Here is a 19,877-nt window from a genome sequence, read left to right as displayed (position 1 = left end):
CTTATCAAATATGTAATTTGCATGCTCAGTCTGTACAATATTTTCAATCAAAAATTATTATTATTATTATTGGTTTTGCAACACATAGTTTCTCTGTGTAGCCCTGGCTGTCCGGGAACTCTCTCTGTAGACCAGGCTGGCCTCGAACACACAGAGATCTGCCTGCTTCTGCCTTCTGAGTGCTAGATTAAAGGCATGTGCCATCACTGCCCAGGTGATCAAAAAATTCTAAGCACAGAAACTAGAAAGTTGGCCCAGCAGTTGAGAGCACTGACTGTACTTCCGGAGGACTTACGTTTGGTTCCAACACCTACAACAAGCAACTCACAACTGACTGTAACTTTGGCCTCAAGAGATCCAATGCCCTCTTTTGGCCTCTGAGGGCACCTGCACATGCATGCATACATACGCATACATGTATGTGTAAATAATAAAACAATTTTTTTTAGCCGGGTGGTGGTGCACGCCTTTAATACCAGCACTTGGGAGGCAGAGGCAGGAGGATCTCTGTGAGTTCGAGATCAGCCTGATCTACAATAACTAGGTCCAGGACAGACTCCAAAGCCACGGAGAAACCCTGTCCTAAAAACAAAAAATAAAACAAACAAAAAAAAAACAAACAAAAAAACCCTCAAATTTTTGAGACTCTTTGATAATAATGTTTGAAAACAGTTTTCCTAGGGTTAAAGCCCTTTTGTTTGAGGCATCATTTTGTGGCAGAACACTGGAGTTCAAGAATGCCGAACATCACAAATGTCAATGAACAGAGATAGGAACTGAATCTTTTAAAATTAAAATTTTAAAATTTATTAATGTGTACACATTTTGCCTCTCTCTCTCTCTCCATCTCTCTGTCTCCCCTTCCCCCCCCCCCGTGTGGGTGTGTGTAGGTGTGTGAGTGTGTGTAGGTGTGGGTGGGTGGGTGTGTAGGTGTGTGTGTGTGTGTAGGTGTGGGGTGGGTGGCTGGGTGTAGGTGTGTGTGTGTGTAGGTGTGTGTGGCATATGTGTAGGTGTGTGTGGTGTGTAGGTGTGTGTGTGTGTGGTGTGTGTAGGTGTGTGGTATGTGGTGTGTAGTGTGTGTGTGTGGTGTGTAGGTGTGTGTGTAGGTGTGTGTAGGTGTGTGGTATGTGGTGTGTAGGTGTGTGTGTGTGTGGTGTGTAGGTGTGTGTGTGTAGGTGTGTGTGTGTATGTGTGTATGTGTGTAGGTATATGTGTGTGTGTGTGTAGGTGTGTAGGTGTGTGTGTGTGTGGTGTGTAGGTGTGTGTGTATATAGGTGTGTGGTGTGTGTGTATAGGTGTGTGTATGTGTGTGTGTGTGTGTGTGTGTGTGGTGTGTGTGTGTGTGTGGTGTGTAGGTGTGTAGGTGTGTGTGTGTGGTTTGTGTATGGTGTATGTAGGTGTGTGTGTGTGTGTGTGTGTGTGTGTGTGGTGTGTAGGTGTGTGTGTATATATAGGTGTGTGGTGTGTGTGTATAGGTGTGTGTATGTGTGTGTATGTGTGTGTGTGGTGTATAGGTGTGTGTGTGTGGTGTAGGTGTGTGTGGGGGGGGTGTGTGTGGTGTGTAGGTGTGTGTGTGTGTGTGTGTGGTTTGTGTATGGTGTATGTAGGTGTGTGTGTGTGTGTGTGTGTGTGTGTGTGATGTGTGTGTGTGTGTGGGGGGGGTGTTTCTACCACATGCACGGAATGCCTGCAGAGGTCAGATGAGGGCATCAGGTCCCCTGGAACTGGAGTCACTGAAGGTGGTGAGCTAACACATGGGTGCTGGGCACCAGAACCTGGCCCTCTGCAAGAGAAGCAAGGACTGTTAATCACTAAGCCGTCTCTGCAGCCCCAGAGCTGAATCTTTAGGCTGCGTTTTCTTCTGTGAATTGCTGGCCTGAGAAGGTAGCAGGTGGACATTCTGGAAGTCTGTCTTGCTTCTCATCTCTGGCAGCAGGCTTTATAGGGAGTGGAAATGAAGCAGTCAGTCGTTCCAAAGTTGAGCCTTAGCCTCCGCTCAAGTGGTCTGTGAGACTCTTGGTCTTAGTGCCTCCTCCCTACCACCTTCTGAGCATGTCTCATTATCACCTCTCTGGTAGCTGGTTTGCCTTCTTCCCAGGCCACTGAGCCCTGCTGTTCTCCTGTGGTGTCACCTGGGCTAGTGCACTGACTCAACAGCTAACCATTCACTGTGTGCCCTGGCCACACTGTTTACAATGTGTAATGAAGGCTCCTTTCTACAACATGAGGTCTGAAGAATACAAAAGTGTGTTGTTTTAACTTCAGCACAGTGGCTGTCCCTTAATCTAGTACTATCTCAGCCAGCAGTGACAACTCCATAGTTACCAACCCTCTTCTCTAGCAGCGTCCTGACTGCTCAGGCTACAGTCTGTTGGGAATTCTGTTCCATCAGGCACCAGCTCTGTGGCTGCCTCTAAAGGTAGCTTTAACTAAATCTCTGTCGTTCTATTTGTAAATAAGACTCAAGCATCAAAGGTTGGGGTGAAAACCTGCTAGCTCAGAGAGACTGAGTTGCAAATAGCTAACCTTCTCTCCTTGCTGGAGTCTTTGAAAGACCCATGCTCCTTTGCCAAACCAGAAAAAGCTACAAATCCACTCCAAATCCTCCCTACTACTTCCTGTGTCTCTCTGTCTCTCCTGGAGGCCCTTAATGCCCCATGATTACTTTCTGTCAACTAGTTGCTAATGCATCCTCCTGACCCAAGGTTAATTTTATTTAGTTAATGCAAATGCAAACTCGGGGTTCACAGTGTGATCAAATATCCCCCAACTAAAGTGCCTCTCCCTGTCCCTCCTGCCTGGCTCAGTTGGCCCCGAGTTATTCTGTCTCCTCTCAAAATCGTTTTCCCATTGAGTGGAAAAAAGAATTTAAAAAGGAAGGACATGGCTGCTCCTAGGTATGGAGGAGGAGAAGGTTTATTGTAGATATGAGGGAGAGCATAGCCAGAGGCAGGGACATTTGGGGGGGGTCAGAGTGCACATGATCCTGAGCCGGACCATGTGAGGAGAGGAGGGAGGGGATAGGCGAGAGCCAGGAGAGTCAAGGGTAGTCTAAAAGGGCCAGATACCCAAAATAGCTGGAATATATGAGAAAAGGCAGCTGGAGGAATGGCAGCCCAGCCTCTGGGCTGGAGAAATTTACAGTAGGGGATGGGATATGCCAACCCCATACCCTGTAACAGGTAGGGACTGGGGGATGCTGGGAGAACCTGGTGGCCAGATCTGCTTTGATATGTTAACCACTCGTCCTGGGTTTAAGATCTGACACCTGTTGCATCTGTTTGCTGAGAGGAGAGGATAGTTGGGACTTTGAACATGTTTGGTGTGTACTGTCAATGCACTCGAAATGCTTGCTGTAATTTAACCTCCTCCACCAGGGCAGGACCTTGCCTGGACAATGAGAGACAATGCTGGAAGGAGCTTTTCGTGGCAGAGCTGGAGCCATCTGCACTGCGGAAGCTATCCTTACTGATTCTGAGACTGACTTCTCTGTTTCAGGGTTCTTGTGGGTCCTGTTGGGCTTTCAGTGCCGTAGGGGCCCTGGAGGCGCAGCTGAAGCTGAAAACAGGGAAGCTGGTGTCTCTCAGCGCACAGAACCTGGTGGATTGCTCTACCGAAGAAAAATACGGGAATAAAGGCTGCGATGGTGGCTTCATGACAAGGGCTTTTCAGTACATCATCGATAATGGTGGCATTGACTCAGATGCTTCCTATCCCTACAAAGCCGTGGTACGTCACGCATGTCTCCTGTGAGTTCGTTCCCACCACTGCCACACTGGCACCGACAACACAACTGCTTGACCCCTTCTAGAAACTCTTTTCAGTAGCAGGAGTTCTCTTCGACATGCCCTGACCATCTTAATCTACCCGTGGGTTTTGATGCTTGTTTGTTGCAGTCCAGGCTGGTCTCCAATTCACATCATAGCTGAGGAGATTCTGAATTTCTGTACCCTCTGCCTATACCTCCCAAATGCTGAATTATAGGGGTTAGCCGCCAAGCTCTAAGAAGAAAATATTTTCAAACAAGAAGGTAGCATTCATATTTAAATACAGGCTTAAAGAAAACATTTTAAAAAGCTTTCTGTGTATTATCTGATATTTAGCTTTTTAGTCCTGCAACCTTCAATGCTTAATGATATTCTTGGGTCATCAGCAAGCTTGTTCTCCCACTTGAAAGGCTCAATAATGTTATCCTCGTTGCTATAAGACTTTCATTTTGTTTTCTTACAAATTCTGTTGAGTAATATAACAAAAAAAAAAAAAAACGGAAAAGAAAAATTATCCCTCCAGGGCTGGCAAGATGGCTCATTAGGTAAAGGCACCTACTGAAAGGTTCAGGCTTTAATGCCAAGTCTGACAACCTGAGTTTGATCACTGGTCCCATGTGATAGGAGAAAACCAAGTCCTGTAAGTCATCCTCTGACCTCCACACTACATAAATAAATGCAATAAAAATCACATTTTAGGGGCTAGAGAGGTTGTTATGATAAAGCGCAGGGGTAACCATGTCGGATTCCATGGCAGGTGAGGTTGACTGAGGAGGGACAAACATGCCAGGCAGACAGCTTAAGTGAGAAGTTTTATTAGAAAGGGGAGGGAGGGGGAAGGAAAGAAAAGAGGTAAAGAGACACAGAGACAGAAACAGAGATAGAGAGAAGAGGGAGACAGGAAAAGTCTTGTTTGCCCCAGGGGAACAGCAGGAAAGAGAGAGCGTAAGTGGGCTGGGGGGTCTGGTTTTTGTTTTGTTTTGTTTTGTTTTGTTTTTCAAGTCAGGGTTTCTCTGTGTAGTTTTGGAGCCTATCCTGGCCGTCGCTCTGGAGACCAGGCTGGCCTTGAACTCACAGAGATTCGCCTGCTTCTGCCTCCCGAGTGCTGGGATTAAAGGCATGCGCCACTAACGCCCGGCTGGGGTCTGTCTTTTAAAGGCGTCATTTGCACCTGCGTGCAGACTAGTAGCCATGGAACCCTGGGTACTGCTGAGTGCATTCTGCCAGGTGACAGGGCAGGCCAGCATAATGCCTAAAGTCTTACAGAGGTGGCTCAGTGGTTAAGAACACTGGCTGCTCTTCCAGAGGACCTGGGTTCAATTCCCAGCACCCACATGGCAGTTCACAACGTTCTGTAACTCCAGTTCCAGGGGATCTGACACCCTCACATAGACAAAACATCCATGTACATGAAATAAAATTAGATAATTAAAAAAATCACAGTTTATCCAAGCAGTGGTGCCTTTAATCCCAGCACTTGAGAGGCAGAGGCAGGCGGATCTCTGAATTCAAGGCCAGCCTGGTCTACGGAGCTAGTTCTAGGACAGCCAGGACTACAGAGAGAAACCCTGTCTCGAAAACATAACCAAACAAAATCACATTTTTAAAAAATTATCATTTGAAAACTTCCTACCTTGGGCATTATTACTTTGGTTTATTTCTTTCAGTCTCTTTTCTGTTATGATTTTAGGGATAAACACAATCATATATTTAACCAACAGTAACCTCCTGGGTTTTTTTATTTGTTTTTTGCTTTTGAGACAGTCTCACTACATAGCTCTGGCTGTCCTGGAACTCACTCTGCGGACCAGACTGGCCTTGAACTCATAAGAGATGCACCTGCCTCTGCCTCCTGAGTACTGTCTCTGGGGGGTTATGTTTGTTTTGTGCTATCTCATATAGCTCCAGCTGGCCCAGAACTTGGCTTATAAGCCTATGCTACCATTCCCAGTTTGACACAGTGTTTAAACAAACAAACAGAAAAACCTGGAGCAAAACAATAAAGGGGGTGGAAAGAGAGGAACAGAGGGAGAGAGGATCTTAGCGGGTTTAAAGGGGTAAAGTGGAGGGTGGGGAGGAGTCATGTTTGAAATCCAGGAAGCTGAAGTAGACTTTATGCTTGTTTATTTGCAGGCTGAAAAATGTCACTATGACTCAAAAAGTCGAGCTGCCACATGTTCAAGGTATATGGAGCTCCCTTCGGGTGATGAAGAGGCGCTGAAAGAAGCTGTGGCTAATAAAGGACCTGTGTCTGTGGGCATTGATGCCAGCCATCCTTCCTTCTTCCTCTACAAAAGTGGTAAAAATGGAGGCGCTGGCCTCTTGTTATTTGCTACGCTTGGGGTGTAGACTGAGCATCCCACTGGTGAAAGCTTATTAGTACCCCTTCACTAAGTTCCTCATGTATCTTATTCCATCCACTCAGTAACCCTAATTACATGAACACTGCTTGGCAATACTAATCTGCCTCAGGGCTGAAGAGTTGGCTTAGTGATTAAGAGCAAAGGACCCAGATTCAATTCCTAGATCATACCTCCTCAGGCACCAGGCAGGCATGTGGTGCATATCCAGGCAAAAACACTCATACACGTAAAATAATAAAAATAAATCTAAAAACAAAATTAAGGGGGGGAAAAAAAGGTTAGCCTAAGCCACTCAGCCTGAAAGTGGTGCTGGATTAAAATGTATGCAATCTAAAACCATGAGACAGGCTACACAATCCATACATGAAAATAAGTTGTGGCTAGGGTTGGTGAGTGTGTCTGTAATCTTAGCATTTTTGGAGACAGAGGTAGAGGGATAACAAGGTTGAGGCTTGGGTTACACAGTGAGACTATCAAAAAAGCAAAAATAAAGCAAACAAAAAAATTAGTTTTTTTTTTTTTAAATACACCAAGAGTACATTATATGAACTAAAAATCAAAAGAGGACTTCCACTTACAACTGGGGGTGGAAGTAATGATAAATTTATCTAGAGAGCAGAAGGTGCTCTAGTGAGACTCCAAAGGATACACCCAGAGGTGAAAGCTATACCCTCTGTTTACAGAATGGACCTAAATATCAATCCAATTCTTTGCAAAACTAGATAGAATAATCCTAAAGAGTGTATGAAACCGTGAAAACCCTCAATAGCCAAAGCCATCTTAACAAAGGGAGCAAGACAAGAGACTGCATTCCTGAGTTACAGCAACCAAACAGCATGGTGTCAGCATAAAAACAGACCCCAGACCAACAAAACAGAACAGCAAGACCCTCTCTCAAAAACACAGCCTGGCATGTTAGCACATGCTTGTAACGCTAGCCCTTGGGAATCAGAGGCAGGATTACCTCAAGTTTGAAGCCAGCCTGACGAGCCTTGTTAGGCTTCTATTGCTGTGTTAAAACACTGACCAAAAGCAACTTGGGAAGGAAAGTTTATTTGGTTTGCAGTTCACAATCCATCTTCAGGGGAATCCAAGGCAGGAGCTGAAGCTGAGCCAATGGAAGGCATTGCTTACAGGCTTGCTCCCTCCTCATGGCTTTCTCAGTTTGCTTTCTTATTCCACCCAGGAGAACCTTCCCAGGCAAGGCACCACCCCCAGTTGGCTGAACCCTGAACCCTCCCACATTAAGCATGTTTTCAAGAAAATGACCTACAGATTTGCCTCCAGGCCAATCTGATGGTTGCTGGGAGCCATCCCCAGTGGTGGACAGGTCCCAGCCAAGGATGTAAGGAGTTGGCAAGGGAAGGAAGTGAGCCAGACCATGGTGGTCGGGAGAATATTGCAGCCAGAGTGCTTCTTTATTTATACAGAATTTAGTAAGTAAGGATACATTCATGTTGTTCCAAATCATAGGTCATTCCATTTTTGGTTTTGGACATGTGTTTAACATTTTCTCTCATTCATCTTTTAGTCATCATTAATAAACTATGACAGAACAGAGTTATCATTTCCAATCATTTTCCCTCAAGTTTTGACATCATTGATAAACAGTTATTTTTCATAACCATTTTTACTCATCAACCCCATAACCCAATTTTTAAGAATCTAGAGGCAGCAGGTAGTGGTGGGGCATGCCTTTAGTCCCAGCACTTGGGAGGCAGAGGCAGGCAGATCTCTGTGAATTCAACACCAGCCTGGAGGTTCTCCAGGACAGACTCCAACGCTACAGAGAAACCCTGGCTCAGGAAAAAAAAAATCTAGAGGCATATGACAGCCTGTTTTTAGGTTGGTAGCTTTTGTAGGTACAAGGACACTGGACCAAAACAATCTTCAAGCCATCCCAGACATGCTGTCATATCCCAAGCGTGTATTATTAACTCTTTTTTTGTTTGTTTGTTTGTTTTTGTTTTTTTTTGAGACAGGGTTTCTCTGTGGCTTTGGAGGCTGTCCTGGAACTCGCTCTTGTAGACCAGGGTGGTCTCGAACTCACAGAGATCTGCCTGCCTCTGCCTTCCGAGTGCTAGGACTAAAGGCATGTGCCACCAACGCCCGGCTATTATTAACTCTTAATGGTCAGAGTGCCCAGGGAATATCCTCAGGCCAAAGCTGCTGCAGTTATTATTCAAATTCTGGCATATTACAATGTTTACATTTTATAGAATATGTTTATCATCTTTCTACATCATTCTTTGCCCATCAGTATAAGTCTCCGTGTAGGATAGATATAACTTCCACTAATCTAATTTTGTTGTTGTATATGCCACATAATCACCTGAGTGTACAGTGGAAAGAGGCTTGCAATCTGAACTGTGGCTGAATCTTGTTAACCTTTTTGAGTTTACTGTGTTTTGAGTATCTTGTTCCTGTGTAAGTACAGGGACGGATGCTCCAAGAATGTCTCATAGTCTTCATAAAGAGACCTCTGACTTCTTTATGTGTGTCACAACCTCCAAGGCATAAGAAAGACCTTCAAATAAGTAAGGATATCTTGTAAAAGTGGGAGTGGTAGTGTGTTCAGGACTTTCCTGGGGAAGCTAGCAAGCAGTACTCCCGGGAGAAGGCATAAATGATTCATAAGAAATTTTCCATCAATCCAATATTTCTAAATTGTACAAATATTAAAAGTCTCAGCCAAGAAGTGGTGGTACACACCTTTAATTCCAGCACTCAGGAGGCAAAGGTAGGTGGATCTATGTGAGTTCAAGGCCAGCCTGGTCTACATAGCTACACAGAGAAACACTGTCTCAAAAAAAAGTCTCCCAAGTATACAACAGGTGGAGATAAAAACCAAAGTTAGCATGGCAACCATCATGTGGCTCAGCTTGTTGGATTTTGTCAAACAGCTATGCTGGTCTTATGACTTTTGCTGTTCCCATCAGATATGGCTGTTCCAGGAGGAGGCATTTTCTCAATTGAGGTTCCTTTCCCCCAAATAATTTAGCTTGTGTCAAGTCAATGAAAAACTCACCAGGACACTGACTAGATAGTGAGGATTCCTAATGTGTGAAATTATCAATACAGAGTCAGGTAAAAATACAAGGGAATTTAATTGGGAAAAGCCTTCCTTACAGAGCAATCTAGCCAGCCAGCAGGGCAGCAGTAAGTACAGCAAGCCGAAGATGAAAGCGAAAGCAGGGCCCCATGTAAGCGTCCCTCACTCTTAAACTATCTCTATGTCACCTTGGCCATGCCCTCACAGGCGTGGTCAGGCACACCTGTAGCCAGCCCCTAAGCAGGTGTGGCTACAGCATCCCCTACAGATTCCAGACCAGCCAGGACTACATAGAAGAACATGTCTCAAACAAACATATAGATAAAAGATAACCTAATGCTGGTGACATGGAGAAAACAGAACCTTTGCACACTGATGATAAGAATATCAATTCTTATATAGAATATATAGAAATTCCCCAAAAAGATAAAAAAAAATAGAGCTATAATTTGACCCAGCAATTCCACTGCCAGGAACATATCCCAAAGAAATCAAATCAGTATAATGAAAAGACATCTCTCAAGTTCATTGCAGTACAACCTAAGTGACCACCAACTGATGAGTGGATAAAGGAAAGATGGCACATATACAACGTCGGATGCTATTTGGCTGTTAGAAAAAAAGAATGCAGGAATGGGAACGTGGCTCAGGTAGTAAAATGTTTGCTCACTATACATGAAGCCTTGGGGTCAGTGCCCAGCACACATATATACTGGGCATAGTGGTACAAGCCTGTCGTCTCAGCTCTTGGGAAATGCAGCCAGGAGGATCAGAAGTTCGAGGTCATCTCTGACTACTTATCAAGTTTGAGGCCTGTTAGGGGACCTATGTGCCACCCTGGCCTTAAGCACTATGGAAACTTAAAGGAGGGCACATAACACTTCTCTAAGGTTGACACTTAAAACTGTATACACCCTCATAAAAGCTCAATGACACAGTCCCCGAGAGTCCAATAAATACAGAACTCTGTATTATACACAGTAGAAAGCAACAATAGGCACTAAGGAGAATTTAATAGAAAAGGCTCAAAGGGGACAAAACAATTTATGAACTTATACAAAGAAATACAACTGATTATATATAAATTAGGAGAATTAGAAAAAATGTGCTGGCCAGGGCTGGAAAGATGGCTCAGAGGTTAAGAGCACTGGCTGCTCTTCCAGAGGTCCTGAGTTCAATTCCCAGCAACCACACGGTGGCTCACAACCATCAGTTATAAGATCTGGTGACGTCTTCTGGTGTGCAGACATACATGGAGGCAGAATGTTGTATTCATAATAAATAAATGAATCCTAAAAAAAAAAAGAAAAATGTGCTGAATGAATATAATAATTTTTTTTGATGGATCAGTCTCAAACTTGTCAGGGAAGCAGTATCAATGTTAAACAACTGTGATGTCTAAATCACTTTGTCATATCTCCAAGATCCTTATAAAAAGTAGTTGAGTGTCCATACGTTGTGTTATCCTGTAGCACTTGCCTCTTTCTCATCTGTGGTTTATTCTCAGGTGTCTATGATGAGCCCTCCTGTACTGAGAACGTAAACCATGGTGTACTAGTGGTTGGCTATGGGAACCTTGATGGGAAAGACTACTGGCTTGTGAAAAACAGGTAATACATTTGCACATCAGTGTCAGCTCCATTGTCAGAACTGTGGGGGGCGGGGGCATCAACAAATGTACTCTTGCTGTTAGGATGCTGGTCACCATAGCAACAAGGATGAGCATTTACTGGGGTGGATTTTAATAAGAATGGCCCTCATAGGCTTAGTCATCAGGGAGTGGCACTATTGGAGAAGTATTACAATGATTAGGAGGTGTGGCTTTGTTGGAGGAAACGTGTCACTGGGGGTGGGCTTAAAGCTTTCAAAATGCCAGGCCAGGCCAAGCCCTCCCTCCCTCCCTCCCTGTCTGTCTCTCTCTCCCTCTCTCTGCTTGAGGGTCAGGATGTAGCTTTTGCCTACTGCTCTAGCATCATGCTTGCTGCCATGCTCCCTGCCATGATGGTAATGGACTGACCCTCTGAAACCGTAATCAAACTCCTAATAAAATGCTGTGGTCATGATGTCTCTTCACAGCAATAGGACAGTGACTAAGGCACCCACCTTCATCTTTATTTTTACAATTTGTCTTCTATAATACTTTTCATTCTATTTTATATCATTTGGTGTTTTGAGATGGGGTCTTGCTATTACTCCTAGATGACCTGGAACTCACTATATCTTCCAGTTAGCCTTGAACTTACGGCCATCCTTTGTATCTGGCTCCTGAGTGTTGGGATTACAGATGCACACTGCTATTCTCCACTTGCTTTTCTTATCACTCCAGCACTTAGGAGGTGGAAGTAGGTCATTGTTGGCTACACACAAAATTCTAGGCCAGCCTGAGCTACATGTGACCTGTCTTCATGTCCCTCAATAAAATAAAATACAGACTTAAAATATCCAAAATGCAATTAAAAAAAAAAAAAAGACCAACCATATGGCTCAGTGGGTAAAGGTACTGTTGTCCAGCCTTACAACCTGAGCTTGATCCTACATCCTGCATGGTGAAAGGAGAGAGAACTGGCTCTTCCAATTTGTCCTCTGACCTCCACTAACTCAAGCCTCCCCCATAGAGAAAAATGTAGTAAAAATATTTTAAACCAAAGCAGCTTGAACATTATCTATTCTGGAAAATAAAATCTCTGAATGTTTGGAATAAGTAAAATGCTTTTTTTTTTTTTTTTGAGATTGGAACTTACTGTGTATACTAAATTAGCCTGGAACTCACAGAGATTTGTCTGCCTCTGCCTTACAGGTGCTGGGATTAAAGGCGTGCATCACTTGTATGCCTGTTGCCCTCAGAGTTTAGAAGAGGGAGGCATCAGCGCAGAACTGCAGTCAAGGATGGTTGTGAGTCACCATGAGGGTGCCGGGAACCTAACCAGGTCCTCTGCAAGAGCAGCCAGTGCTCCTAACCATTTAGCCATCTCTTCAGCCACTATGCTGCCAAACTATTTTATAGATTCAGAGCCAAAGAATTTTCCAACTTGAATATAAGTTGGGTGCTTATGAGTAGTTGTGGTAGCCATGAAGACAGACTTGATTTTCATCCTCAGCCCCGTTCTGGCTCACAGTGACCCCCTCAATACTGCACTGCAGTGTATAACTCATAAGCAAAATGAGTACAACTTTCAGAGGGAAAAGGGGAAAGAAGAGGCTGGAGAGATGGCTCAGCAGTTAAGAGCCTTTGTTGCTCTTGCCCAGGACCTGGGTTCTGTTCCTAGCACCCAATCAAGAGGCTCACAGCTGTCCTAGACTACAGTTCCTGGGGCTTTGAGGCCCATTTTTAGACTCTGTGACACTCATGTGCATATAAACTAGCAGGCACGCATAATAAGACATAAATTATTTTAAGATAGTTTAAAGCTTTATTTCTAATTATGTGTGTAGGTGTGTGCACAGGAGTGCAGGTGACCAAGATGGCCCGAGGCATAGGATCCCCTGGACCTGGGTTACAGGTGGATGTGAGCCTCCTAACATGGGTGCTGGGACTCAAACTCAGGTTCCCTGGAAGTCCAGTATGTGTTCTTAACCACTGAGCCATCTCTCCAGTTCCTGAATCTTTCTGCTATGGGAGGAAATATGTAAAGCCAAGACTTTGAAGCACAGTTGGGTTTTCCCACATGGTAGCTCACAACTCTCTGTAACTCCAGGTCCAGGGGAATCTGACACCCTCACACAGACATAAATGCAGGCAAAACCCCAATGCACATAAAATAAAATTAATTAATTAATTAAAAACATATAAGTGTTTTAGGGAGAAGCAAAAAGATAATTTTTTTTTTTGTTTTTTCAAGACAAGGTTTCTCTGTGGCTTTGGAGGCTGTCCTGGAACTAGCTCTTGTAGACTAGGCTGGCCTCGAACTCACAGAGATACTCCTGCCTCTGCCTACCTCCCAGTGCTGAGATGAAAGGCATGCGCCACCAACACCCAACAAGATAAAATATTGATAATACTGTTTTGTTATATTAATTTATAATTTTGTGCTCTTTCTCTTTTTATAGCTGGGGCCTTCACTTTGGTGATCAAGGATATATTCGGATGGCAAGAAATAATAAAAATCAATGTGGGATTGCTAGCTATGGCTCTTACCCAGAAATCTAAACAAGGTCTTCTCTTTCTAACAAGCCATGAAGATGAAATGCACTCTCTTAATTTAATTTCACCTGCTCTGTCCCGAAGAAACAAATGTGTCATGACCAATTTGTATTTAATGTTCTAACTAGGTTATAGTTCGTTCACTTTACAACTTTCTCTCTGAAAAGTCTGCGAACAAGAATGTACTGTAGATGGAACTCTATCAGAGTCCATTCCTGGGATATTCATGTTTGTTCTTTCTACCCCTTACACCTTGCTATCTTTATGTTTTCTAATAACCATAATATCCATGAAGTGCTTAATAAATCAGTCATTTCAAATCTCTGTTTTTGTCACATACCGTTTTTTTCAGGTTGTCCTTAAGTAACCTTTATACCTTATCATAAGCATGGCTATGTTAGTGATGAGCTATAGCCACTGTGATAAGGAAAATGTTATAAAAACTAAAAAATGCTGTGTGTAGTAGCTCACGCCTTTAATCCAAGCACTTGAGAGGTAGAGGCAGGTAGATCTCTGAGTTTGAGGCCAGCCTGGTCTATAGAGTGAGTTCCATGACTACATAGAGAAACCCTGTCTTGAAACAAAACACTACAAAATGTTGTTATAAAATGTCCAGAAGACGAAGTTGTATTTTGATTCATACAATTATTTAATAAATGTTTTAAATTTGAAGCACATAAATGGTTAAAAGTAAAGCTTTTTTGTTTTTTGTTTTTGTTTTGAAAATGACTCAGTGGTTGAGCGCACTTGCTCCTTTTGTAGGGGACCTGGATTCATTTTCCAGAACCCACATGGTGGTCCCTAATTCAGTTCCAGGGGTCCACTGCCTTCTTCTGGTCTCACTGAGCATCACACACACACATGATGCACATAAACATACACAGGCAAAATGCTCATAAAATTAATTCTTCTTTTTCAAAAAGCAAAGCTGGTTTTGAACACCTTTGAAGAATTAGTTACTTATTTCTGTGGTGTTGGTGATCAAACAGAGTCTTCCATATGCCAAGTAATTTCTCTACCAGTGAGCTATGCCACTAGACATGGGTCTAGGGAGGAAGGATTTGTAACAAGCATAAAGATGGGTTCTATTGCATGAGAGACAATGCTCAGGATTTTGGGGGGATTCAGGTGAAGACTGGCTCCAAGGGATATTGAAAGATCACCAGGTCGGTAGACAACATCCACTCCAGCCTTCCAGGTGTACGGGCATTGTTTCCTTCCTTTGAATAAGAAAGCCTGCTTAACTAGCAATCCTGGTTTCTCTAGTGCTTTCTGTGTGTCCTTTACACTCACTAAGCCCTGGGATCTATTCCCAGGGCTCTATAAACTGTGTGGCCACATGTGGAGGTTAGAGGATGACTTGCTAGAGTCAGTCCCTTCTTAATATGCTGGGCTATATTGGAAATTTAATATGCCATGTTTCAGTGGTATAGTGGCCTCCTCTGTCCACACTGATATTTCTTGTGATCTTGGGAAAACCAACTGTGCCTAAGTCTATTTCCTCATCTCTTAAACAAACAAAAACCCCCAATGATTAAAACCAAAAAAAAAAGGGGGGGCAGGGGAGAGGTAGAGAGGAATGGGGGTGGGGAGAGGAAGAAGAGAGAACGCAGGAAGTGGTGATATCTGTCTCTCTTACAAGGCTCTTATAGAAGCAATGTAATACTAAAACAATGAATTTGAAAATTCTTGGAAATTTTTAAATGTGAGAAAAAAAGTGTGGTAAACGTTAGAGCAAGATTTTCACCATATCTTTTATTCTGAAAACAAGATCCTAGTCTTCATTATTCTTCATACATCTGAATGTGGGGGCCTCTGAGACCACCAAGGCCAGCAGAGTGTTGGTCCATGAAAGGAAAGAAGACAGTTTGGTTCAAAAGACTTAGTAGCTGGCATTGGTTTAAACTTTCAGAGTCTGATACCAGGTCATTTATTTTTAGGCATATTTAAGTACAGCACAATTGGGAACAAAGTTTTCTGGTGATAACTAATCCGGTGTACATAACAAAGCTTAAGACATGACTACATTAAAACTCTTTGTAAAGTACAAGTGACATCTTCCACAAAGATAGATTGACTGAGGAAATGAGCTCAAGATAGCAAGCTTCTAATAAGGGTCTGGGGGAGGATAGCACTACAGATTAACTGAGACAACCTCAAGATAAGGTCTGGGGAGCTGGTGTGGCCTGGCCACACAGATACTGCAAAGGTCACCACATCTGTTCTCAGATTTCTGGGTGGAAAACAGGTCTGCACACCTCTCCCTTTGAAAAGACAGCTCTGTGTGTTTAACATTCTGTTTTCCCTAGTATTTATCTGTGAGCACAAGGACCTACAGGCCTCCTACACTGATTAACTTTGGGCAGGCCTTTTCCTGTCTGTGGTTTCCTCTTGATGAAAATATATCAAAGTCTATGAAACAGTACACAGTAAAGGAAGAACCGTCCACTACCATACAGTCTCCAACTACCTTTCATGCTGTTTTTCCATGGTTAAAACTGATCTGTTGGAGTCTGGAGAGAGATGGTTGACTGGTTAAGAGCATTTGCTGCTCTCACAGGGCACTGGGGTTCACCTCCTGACACCCACATGATGACTCACAACTATCTGTAACCCTGGTTCCCAGGGATCCAAAGCCCTCTTCTGACTTTCAAGAGTACCAGTCATACACCTGTGCACATACATACATGCAGACACTTTTTTTTTTTTTTTTTTTTTTTTTGGTTTTTCGAGACAGGGTTTGTCTGTGTAGCTTTGGAGCCTATCCTGGCACTCACTCTGGAGACCAGGTTGGCCTGGAACTCACAGAGATCTGACTGCCTTTGCCTCCCAAGTGCTGGGATTAAAGGTGTGCGCCACCACCGCCCGGCACATGCAGACACTTATACACACAAAATAAGTAAATAAATAAAAACTTCCAAGTCTGTCTATAGATGGCAGCTAACACTAGTCAATAAGCACTGTACCCCAAAGAAAAGCTCAGTGACAGAGATTGCTGATCCACAGAGAAATAAACCTGAACAAAGCCACGACTGTGATGCCTGAAGCCAGCCCTGCTTCCTGCAGAATAAAACCACAACTGACTGAGGCACGACACATGCTGCTGCATCACTGTGAGAACCACAGAACCTCCATGTAGAACATCCCACCCACACACTCCCCGGGCTCCATTAGCCTTCTCAGACAGCTTTTTTCCCCTCTAGAATGGTGTTGTCTTCCCTAATGTTTATTTATTTATTTGCCTATGTGGGCACATATGCTAGGGTGCACATGTGGAGGACAGGGAACATTTTCTAGGAATAGTTATCAGTTCATCAAGCTTGGTAGAACCTGCCTTTACCCACTGAGCCATTTTGACAGCTTGGTGACTGTGTTTTCAAGATAGTTGTGTGAGGCAGTGCTGTTGGTGAAGGACCAGCAGTTTGGCAACCACCCACAAACTTGAGTGCCAGTACTGATAATCATCACTCCAGGGGAGGGAGTGGGAACTTGGATTGGCATGTAAAACAATCTTGTTTCTAATTCAAATAAAGAAAAAAAAGTATTATTAAAAAAATCTCAAAAAAAAAAAAAACAAAAGAAAATCACCACTCCAAAAATAGAGCTTAATTTTGTTTCTAAATGAGACAAATTGTTTTCAAAGCTACCCCCCCTCCACTGTCCCCAGTTAGTAGAAATAGCTAAGTAAAATGGTGACATATGCCTGTACCTCTAGTGTGGGGGCAGGGTAAAAGCAGGGAGGATGGCCGTTCAAGGACCAACTTCAGCTAAGTAGGGAAAAGAAGATAGAAGTATTGGGGCGGATGAGACGCCTCAGCAGATAAGAGTGCCTGGCAACTGAGCTAGGAGAGAACCGGCTTCGAGTAGCCTCTGATTACCAACCACAGGTGCTGTGGTGTGAGCATGCCCGATATTGTCCTCTGGCCTCTCAATGAACGGCACAGGGCACACACACACACACACACACACACACACACACACAAATAATACTAAAAATTAAAAACAACCTAGTAGCAGAAATAAAACACACACTCACCACACACACACACACACACACACACACACACACACACACACACAAATAATACTAAAAATTAAAAAAAAAACTAGTAGCAGAAATCACACACACACACACCACACAAATAATACTAAAAATTAAAAACAACCTAGTAGCAGAAGTAAAGCACACACACACACACACACACACACACACACACACACACACACAAATAATACTAAAAATTAAAAACAACCTAGTAGCAGAAATAAAACACACACAGAGAAATACTAAAATTAAAAACAACCTAGTAGCAGAAATAAAACACACACACAAATAATACTAAAAATTAAAAACAACCTAGTAGCAGAAGCACACACACACACACACACACAAATAATACTAAAATTAAAAACAACCTAGTAACAGAAATAAAACACACACAGAGAGAAATAATACTAAAATTAAAAACAACCTAGTAGCAGAAATAAAACACACACACAAAAATAATACTAAAAATTAAAAACAACCTAGTAGCAGAAATAAAACACACACACACACACACACACACAGAGAGAGAGAGAGAGAGAGAGAGAGAGAGAGAATACTAAAAATTAAAAACAATCTAGGAGCAGAAATAAAACATACACACACAAATAATACTAAAAATTAAAAAACAACCTAGTAGCAGAAATAAAACACACACACAAATAATACTAAAAATTAAAAACAACCTAGTAGCAGAAGTAAAGCACACACACACACACACACACACACACACACACACACACACACAAATAATACTAAAATTAAAAGCAACCTAGTAGCAGAAATAAAACACACACACTCACACACACACAGAGAATACTAAAAATTAAAAACAATCTAGGAGCAGAAATAAAACACACACACACACAAATAATACTAAAAATTAAAAACAACCTAGTAGCAGAAATAAACCACACACCACACACACACAATACTAAAAATTTAAAAAAAACCTAGTAGCAGAAATCACACACACACACACACACCACACACACAATACTAAAAATTTAAAAAAAACCTAGTAGCAGAAATCACACACACACACACACACACACACACACACACACACACACGCACGCACACACACACGCACGCACACACACACGCACACAAATAATACTAAAAATTAAAAACAACCTAGTAGCAGAAATCACACACACACACCACACACAAATAATACGAAAAATTAAAAACAACCTGATAGCAGAAATAAATGCCTAGGTAATCAGACCGTAGAACAACTGATTTCCTCAGATCATCGACTGGACAGCGGGACTAAACAACACGGAAGACGGGATAACAAAATCCAAAGCCAGAAAACAAGCAAAGCCAGGAGGAGCCAGCGGCGCCTGGAGACGCGGCGGTCTCTAAGGAGCGGCGCGCCTGCGCGTTGGAAGGTTCGGGCCAATCAACGACCGGCCTGAGCCTGCGGGAAGAGCGCTCCCGGCAGGCCTTGCGGCGCAGCTTTTGGCGGGAACGCTGATCTCGCCTGCAGGTCAAAGGGCGCGCTCCTCGTGCCGGCGACAGTTGGCGCGCGTGCGCACTGGGCGCGCGTGCCGCAGCGAGTGCCGCACTTCGCGCCTGCTTCCTGTCGCTGTCGCCCGCGTCTCCCAGGCGTTGCGTAATATGTGTTTCCTTTGGGGTTGGGTCTCGTAGCGCGGTCTCTGCCGAGTCTCCTTTGTGTGTCCCCGCGCGCGCGCTCAAGGTTCCCGTGGCGTGAGGGGCGTCGACTGAGAGGTTTTGTGCGTTTGTGTCCCGGAGTTCGCTGAGGGGCGACGCCGCCATAGTGCCAACGGCTTCTTCAGCCGTGTTCGCGCACTCGCTCGCTCGCTCGCTCGCTCTGTGGCGGCTGGCTGCTGGTTGAAGGGTGTTAACAGATGACGCGGGACCAGAGCGCAAGGAGATTTAAATTTAAAGACAGTTGGGACTTGGGAGTCAGTCGTTAGAGGAATTTGAGAGGCGGGCGGGTTTGAGGCCGCCGCCGCCGTCTACACAGCGAGTCACAGGCTAGCCAGAGCTACGCAAGGAGAGCTTGCCCCAAAGTATAAGCAAAAGTAAAATGTTAGAATAAACGAAACTGGTGGCGCTGGGGAGGTGGAGGCGGGCGGGGAGTTCCAGGTCAAGCCCGGTGTGGTGGTGGTGCACTCATTTAGTCCCCGCACTTTGTTCCAGGTCAGCCCCGACCTCGAACTAGCCAGAGGTGCATAGGGAGAGAGCCTGTGTCAAAAGAAAAGTTCAGTATGATTCTTGCTTGGAGTCCAGCCTGGGCTACATGAAAGCCTATCTCAGAAGAATTTTTAAAATCTATTTATGAAAAAAATCAATTTATGTTGCCTTAAAAAAAAGTTTACATTTTTTCGGTCGGGGGGAGTGGCATACATTGTACTGTGGCACTTGTAGAAGTCAAAGACTTTGTGGGAATCTATTTTCTCCTTCCACCATGTTGGTCCTACCATCTCGGATCAGCAGGGTCTATAGAAGGCAAGCTCCTTTACCAACGAGCCGTCTT

At 43.7% G+C, this 19,877-nt stretch overlaps 1 protein-coding gene across 1 annotated transcript in view; it reads left to right on the top strand.

The window, feature by feature from the left end:
• Positions 1 to 13,647, top strand: part of Ctss (cathepsin S) — a 28,162-nt gene extending 14,515 nt beyond the window's left edge. Inside the window, exons 5-8 of the mRNA XM_027393634.2 lie at positions 3,499 to 3,729; positions 5,901 to 6,066; positions 10,690 to 10,792; positions 13,230 to 13,647. Of these exons, the coding sequence (XP_027249435.1) occupies positions 3,499 to 3,729; positions 5,901 to 6,066; positions 10,690 to 10,792; positions 13,230 to 13,329 (600 nt within the window). The 3' untranslated portion in view covers positions 13,330 to 13,647. The remainder of the gene's footprint in view (positions 1 to 3,498; positions 3,730 to 5,900; positions 6,067 to 10,689; positions 10,793 to 13,229) is intronic.
• Positions 13,648 to 19,877: the final 6,230 nt, after the last annotated feature.

The sequence above is a fragment of the Cricetulus griseus genome, assembly GCF_003668045.3.
Source record: "Cricetulus griseus strain 17A/GY chromosome 1 unlocalized genomic scaffold, alternate assembly CriGri-PICRH-1.0 chr1_0, whole genome shotgun sequence".
Classification (NCBI taxonomy): domain Eukaryota; kingdom Metazoa; phylum Chordata; class Mammalia; order Rodentia; family Cricetidae; genus Cricetulus; species Cricetulus griseus.
Note: the sequence above shows the minus strand (reverse complement) of the source record. Positions and strands in the feature narration are given on the sequence as shown.